Source organism: Hordeum vulgare, chromosome 5H (assembly GCF_904849725.1).
Source record: "Hordeum vulgare subsp. vulgare chromosome 5H, MorexV3_pseudomolecules_assembly, whole genome shotgun sequence".
In the NCBI taxonomy this organism is placed as follows: domain Eukaryota; kingdom Viridiplantae; phylum Streptophyta; class Magnoliopsida; order Poales; family Poaceae; genus Hordeum; species Hordeum vulgare.
Genome location: NC_058522.1, coordinates 110,540,900 through 110,547,742, shown reverse-complemented (window position 1 = coordinate 110,547,742; position 6,843 = coordinate 110,540,900). Strand labels below are relative to the sequence as shown.

Below are 6,843 nucleotides of genomic sequence, written 5' to 3'. Positions count from 1 at the left end.
GAAACGTAAACTCTATCATTGCTAAATTTAGACGAAACTGCAATATTTACGTTTTCAAGTGACATCTCTGTGAGGAGAATTTTTAACTGAGATTTAGTACCAAAACTAGCAATGCGAATTACAAATCAAGACAGTGTTGCAAACAATCTGGGTACGTATCAGTCAAACCCTGCCAATACACAACCGCTCCAACAGTTGTAGTAGGCCTGTAAAATTAAAACTGGAATGCACATCCGACAGATCATGTTATGTTTGCACTCAGGTTATTTCCAATTTAAGCACGCAACCGAGGTTAGCAAGCTGGAGATCGGGCCACGAGGCTAGGTCAGCAGAAGCAGGCAATCGATCTAGCCGACGCATCGGCGGCAAGGTTAGCTTCCCCCCGTATGCGATTCCCAAATCGCACGCGCACGCACCAACAGATCTGATCGGAACCAACAGGCAAGAACACATGATCCCCCCCGGTGATTTTTCAAAAAGAAAACAGTCTCCCCTGCTGTCCGAATTTCAGCCCTTATAGAATAGACCGAACAGTCAGCAGAACGAACACATGGAAGAAGATTGAACAGCTGCAGAAAGAAATAGCAGCCTGAACGCTTCAAGAGTCCAACCATGTGATCTCCGGTCCAAGTTCATCAATTACTATTTTATGGATCTCTTGCCTTGCTCTGAATTTTTCTTTTGCACCTACTCTATATAAATCAGCCCCTTGCTTGCTCTCACTCATCACCGGTCTTCACTCTTCACTAGAACTTGCCAGCAGCGCTAGTGTGCAGCGAGCCAGTGACCGACGGACAAGAACAAGATGGTCGCCGGCTGTGTCATCACCGAGCAGTGTGCCCTGACGGTGTCGACAGAGCGGCTGTGGAAGGTGGTCTTCTCCGGCGAGGACACGGCCGCCCTGCCCAAGGCCTGCGCGGGCTTCATCGACGTTGTGGACGTCGAGGGCGACGGCGGACCCGGCAGCGTCTTCACCATGACGCTCAGCCCGGCGGCGGCGGAGCTGTCAGGCTCGGGCGTGATGAGGAGCCGCGTGATGGCCCGCGACAACGCGGCTAGGGTGTTCAAGACGGAGATACTGGAGGGCGGCAAGGTGAGCGGCCAGCTCAAGTCGCAGGTTGTCGAGATGAAGCTTGAGGCGGCCGGGGACGGTGCTTGTGTGGCGAAGCTCAGGGTGGAGTACGAGAGGCTCGACGGCGGCGGGGCGCTGTCGGCGGAGGACCAGGCGGCGCTCGCCGCCGGGTACCTCGACCAGCTCAAGATGGTCGAGGCATACCTGGTCGCCCACCCTGCCGAGTACGTCTAATTAAAACAACGCGACAAACATCAGAAATAAAACAATCTTCCTTTATAAGAAAGAATAAATAAATAAACTATTAAGGTGAGTACATATCTTTGTTTTGAAGAAATCATATGAGCAAGTAGCCCGGTGTTGTTTGCTTCGTGGTTGACTTCGCGAGAAGAATGAAGTGGTAATCATTAGTATAAATTGTTTGAGGTGTGTATTGAGTTTTTCATCCCTGTTTTAAGTTTGTATTTCGTGTGTAAGTTACTTCAAGCATTAATATAGATAAATATTGAAGCCGTTTGGTTTTGTGACAAATGCACTTTCGTACGTGTGGTTTTTTCAAAAAGAAAACAGTCTCCCCTGCTGTCCGAATTTCAGCTTCATCTACGTTGTGGACGTCGAGGGCGACGGCGGACCCGGCAGCGTCTTCACCATGACGCTCAGCCCGGCGGCGGCGGAGCTGTCAGGCTCGGGCGTGATGAAGAGCCGCGTGGTGGCGCGCGACAACGCGGCCAGGGTGTTCAAGACAGAGGTGCTGGAGGGCGACAAGGTAAGTGGTCAGCTCAACTCACAGGCGGTCGAGATGAAGCTCGAGGCGGCCGGGGATGGTGCTTGCGTGGCGAAGCTCAGGGTAGAGTACGAGAGGCTGGACGGCGGCGGGGCGCTGTCGGCGGAGGACGAGGCGGCGCTCGCCGCCGGATACCTCGACCTGCTCAAGATGGTCGAGGCATACCTGGTCGCCCACCCTGCCGAGTATGCCTAATTAAACCAAAACGAGAAACATCAGAAATAAATCAACTTTTCCTTCGTTCGAAATTATTTATCGCATAAATAAATAAAGTAATATGACCAAGTAGCCTGTGTTGTTTGCCTCCTGATCGACTTCGCGAGAAAAATCAATTGGTAAGCTTTAGTATAAATTATTGAGGTATATATGAGTGTTTAATCCCTGTTTTAAGCTCACATTTCGTGTGTAAGTTGCTTCAAGCATTGATGGAGATAAATATTTGAGCAGTTTGGTTTTGTGATAAATGCACTTCTTTCTTATCAGTCAATTCAAATTAAATGGCGAGACAAGCCAAACGTATAAAGGGCAATATCGATTATGTAACCATTTTCATATGTTTGATGGACTGTCGATACATATACGCCATACGTACAAGCTGGTAAAGGACCAAAAAAAAGATAGGGCAAATCTGATATAAAAAGTTGATGTCACTATAAGTAATAGCGACGGACCGAAAGACTATGTTTCATTGAGGTGTGAGACAACGATAGAGCTTGACGTGACTTATAACTAATGCATTCAACTTTTATAGGGAATGCACTCATATTTTCTGAGTGGAACATGTGCTTGCAAAAACCAAATGCTCTATCGTGCGTGACTGAGGTGCATGACTGAGTTCACAGCAACTTGAGCTTAAGTGCTAAATTGATGGCCAACAACCCAGAGGGCCTGGTTGTGTTTATGTTATTTTCCCAGCTAGACCATGACTAATTTATAAAAAATCATCCAGCCGGACAAGACATATACCTCAATGAACGCTTTCTTAGAAAATCAAGGTGAGGCGGCCGCCCAACCTTGCCTTACCGGCTCCTCCGTCCTTAAAGAGCATACATTCGGCTTAACTATGTACCGGCCCCTCGTAAGAAAAAGAAACAAAATCTTTGGGCCAACCCGATCCATAGTCGTCATCATGACTTTGACCGGTGGCCATCATGAGTCGTCGCCGTCCCTAGCGTCGACCCCGCTCGAGTTGACGTCGCCGTCCCCAGCGTCGACCCCCGGCCTACGTTGGAACTTAATCAACAGAAGGTTTGATCTTGGCACCCTTGTTTTTTGTGCATATTGTAATGGTGCCAAAAAACCACTACTTTGTTTATATAACTTAACCATTTGGTGGTCCCTTTCTGCACATTGATATGGTGCCTAAAAAAACATGTTAACAGTCATTGCTAACATAAAATTTGCTTTTGGACATATTATTTTGTGCGTCATAGGACATCATCGATTTTGCATTTGAATGGAATATGTCCCTGATAATGTTGTGTGGTGTTTAGATTGATCCGGGACTCCATTGGAACGTGTTTGGATGGAGCATGAAATCGGATATGCCGTCTATGAATCTAGTAGTGAGAATTGATCTTGGACGTCATATGAAAACCTACCTCCCAAGGACACCCATATCACTGAGGTCGAAGCCGACAGTGCTAATGTAAGTGACACATATGTTGACGGTTTTTTTAACAAGCAACTGGGAACTTACATGTCTTGCTTTTAAAGATCTACACGTAGATGTTGCTGTTGACAATGAGCAGAAAGATCTTGTCGAATCTTATGTTGATGATGCGAGCCAAGTATATTGAATAATGTGTACGGCGGGGAATGATATAACAATCGAGTGACAACAACTTACATCTCTTTATTTCTAATTTTGCATAGGAGGTTCGCGGTGCTCCTAGTGGGCAGTTGGCATGATGAGTGATGATGATGAAGATATTGGGCAAGCTGAATATCAACAAGAAATATTGGATAGGCACTGAAAGATAATTGCAAAGATGTTTGGTTCAAAGGAAGAGCCCTACGTGTTCTACCATAACTATGCAAAAAAGTGTGTTGCTTCAACATTAGAAGAGAAAGGGTGAAACAAGGAAAAGGTGCTTCGGGAAGAATACGCTTGAGATTTATTTGTTTCAGAGTTGGGAAACGGCAAAGCAATTCTTAACCATGGGTGGCTGCTACCGTAGGCTAAGACTCGAGACTCGATTCTACTCGGATTCTCATTTCAATGTGAAATTAGATAAATTTCGTGCAGTATGGTTTGTTGTGAGGTTACTAGATGATCAAAACCATGTTGATGCTATACCCGATGAAGTCCCATTCCTTCGTTCACATAAATATATCAAGACTTTTCGGAGAGCAAAAAACTTAGCAACGGGAGTAGCTAGGACGAGAAAGCACAACATCATGTAGAAGGTACGGTTTGTATATTAAGGCTAGAGGTTTGCTAATGGACCACTTCGGACAGCACATGATGCATGCAAGAGAGATTCCACAACACTTGGCGCACAAGACAAGAACTCTTCTAAACCCTAGGCCTCTAGTACGTTATATAAACCGAGGCCAGACTAGTCAATAGATGATCTCACATTCATTACAACAATCTCGTGGTAGATACGTGTACTATGTACTATCCCCATATCAATATAATCAAAAGCAGGATGTAGGGTATTATATCCTCGAGGGAGCCCGAACCTGGGTAAAATCATGTTTCCATGTTACCATCGCTCCAAGACGCCTAGCTTAGGTCCCCTACTACAAGATATGCCAGATTGATAATCGATATTGGTGTTTTCACTGAGAGCATGTTGGGTGATCGTCACGGTTCGATGGGATAATCAAGTGATGCTTTTTCAATTAGATCTATTCCACATAAATTATTTCTTTTGCAGAACCGTTGCTGCCATATCGTGCTATGTTGTTTGTAGTATGATGGGATCAAAAAAAGTTCAACGACGGCGGTGCCCGCTGTTCGAGCTTTGCAATACACCCAATGGGCGGTCCAGCCGAGGAGACCTTGCGAAGTAGTTAAGCAATGTGATGGGACGAACTCGGATCGATGAGAGCACACATCAGGGATATTCTTTCCTTTTTCTTCTTTATTTTTTCTGAATTATCAAGGTTGCCGATGTTAGGCCATTAATTTCTGTTGATGCAAGCGTAGACAAGTACTAATGCATCAATTAAGGGTCGCGATAACGCCCACATGTGTGATAGGAGTAACAAGAGTCCACACTCTCAATGATGAGAGGTTGTGACACATCACCGCATGCATGCACAAGTGACGAAACTGATGATGTCAACAAGAATCTTTTGCCTTTTTAGTTTGTAAAATGTTTTATCTCTTAAATAAAAAATCCAATTGGAAAACCGTTTTCACCATTAAATCCGCCGCAACGAGATCCTGAAATTAGATCTCGTATTGATATGTTTTGACGACATTTTTGGGGTTAAATGTTGCCATTCCTATTGCACAAAAATTGCCATCATGATTACGCTGAAGTTGACATGATATATTTTAACTACTTTTTCTTCTACGTTCAAAATAAACTTTTACATGTTATAAAAAAGAAAATTGACAAACTAAACTTGCTATGATGAATTACTAAATTTTTCCATGATCCATGAAATAATTTTGACATGGTTCATAAGTAAAAAATAAATATGTCGCTAGTTATTTTAAAAATGCATGGTCATTGAATCAAATTTGTCGTTAACAATAAACTAAAACTACCATGATGAATTACTTAAATTTTCCATGATACATGCACTTAATTTTGCCATGATTCATACAAAAAATGTTTTTCATGTTCAAAATACTAGAATTGCCATGATCTATAGACTCAATTTGACATGATGAATTACCAAAGTTTCCATGATTCATGAATTAAATTTGTCATGGTTAATTACTAGAAATTGTCATGACGAATTAATAAAAAATACCATGAAAAGTAGTTGAAATACAATGGTAGCTTTAAATCTAGAAGAAAAAACAAGATGAAACATGTCGTGGCAACTTTATTGTAAACCCTATGGCAACTTTAGTGTAAGCATGTGGCAACTTGTAGCCCCCAAAAAATGTCGTCGAAACATATCAATATGGTATCTAGTTTTAAAGATCTAGTTGAGACGGATTTAATGGTGAAAATGGATTTTTAATTGGATTTTTTATTTAAGAGATTAAACATTTTTAAGTTTAAAAGTCCAAAAAGGTTTCGCTGATGTCATATGTTTGATGTGGCAAGATGAGTGATTATAGAGGCGCGTGGACCATGTTGCCTCGTGCCCCACATGTGGGCCTTATTATTTAGGTTAATTAAATGCTAGGTTGCAGCACACATTACGAGATCTTATGGATAAACTATGCCTCTCATCCTTTGCTTGTGTTTATTAACATGAGATCGCTGCGAACTCTCCCACGTCGGTCGACACAATTCTAATCTGACACCTTGGGCAACCAGCTTCGTTGTTGTGATCCGGTAGAGTATCTTTCGCCCCACGGTAACAGGCACGAGTTGTCAAGCTACATGACATCAACCAAGTTATTTCTGCTAAACCAACGGACTCTTATCTGCATCGACATCACAGTGTTCTTGATTCTACTTATGCTACACTGAGGCCATGTTTGTTTTATTATTCATACTCTGTGTAATATTACGCAAAAAATATTATTATTATCTCTGGCTTGCATTGTTTTAGATGTGCAGATAAAGGATTTAGACCGGATATCATTGTCACCCTGGTGTACCGACATCGTTGCCCCACCTCCGTGGACCAATTTCTGTTGTCACCCTAGCACAAATTTTGATGACCCATCGAATTCGGATTTTATACCTCGTTGTGCCGACCGTGTGTGTCAACATCGGCATCGCGTCAAGCCACATCTCTTCTAAATAATTTATTTCAATTAAATAATTCTATAAATAATTTTTATTTATTTTCTTATTATTATTTAGCTTGTCCTACTTCATGAGTGTAGGTAATCAACTTCGGC

At 42.9% G+C, this 6,843-nt stretch overlaps 1 protein-coding gene across 2 annotated transcripts; it reads left to right on the top strand.

Annotated features, from left to right (window-relative positions):
* The first annotated feature begins 237 nt into the window (after positions 1–237).
* On the top strand, positions 238–2,320 carry LOC123396094 (major pollen allergen Cor a 1 isoforms 5, 6, 11 and 16-like). Of its 2 annotated transcripts, XM_045091131.1 has the most exons (2): positions 238–946; positions 1,692–2,320. In XM_045091131.1, the coding sequence occupies exons 1-2, from the start codon at positions 806–808 to the stop codon at positions 2,049–2,051; spliced, it is 501 nt and encodes a 166-aa protein (XP_044947066.1). In that variant the 5' UTR covers positions 238–805; the 3' UTR covers positions 2,052–2,320. The 2 variants fall into 2 exon arrangements, with proteins under 2 accessions (XP_044947066.1, XP_044947065.1); XM_045091130.1 differs by lacking the exon at positions 1,692–2,320 and having other exon boundaries at positions 589–1,548.
* Positions 2,321–6,843: the final 4,523 nt, after the last annotated feature.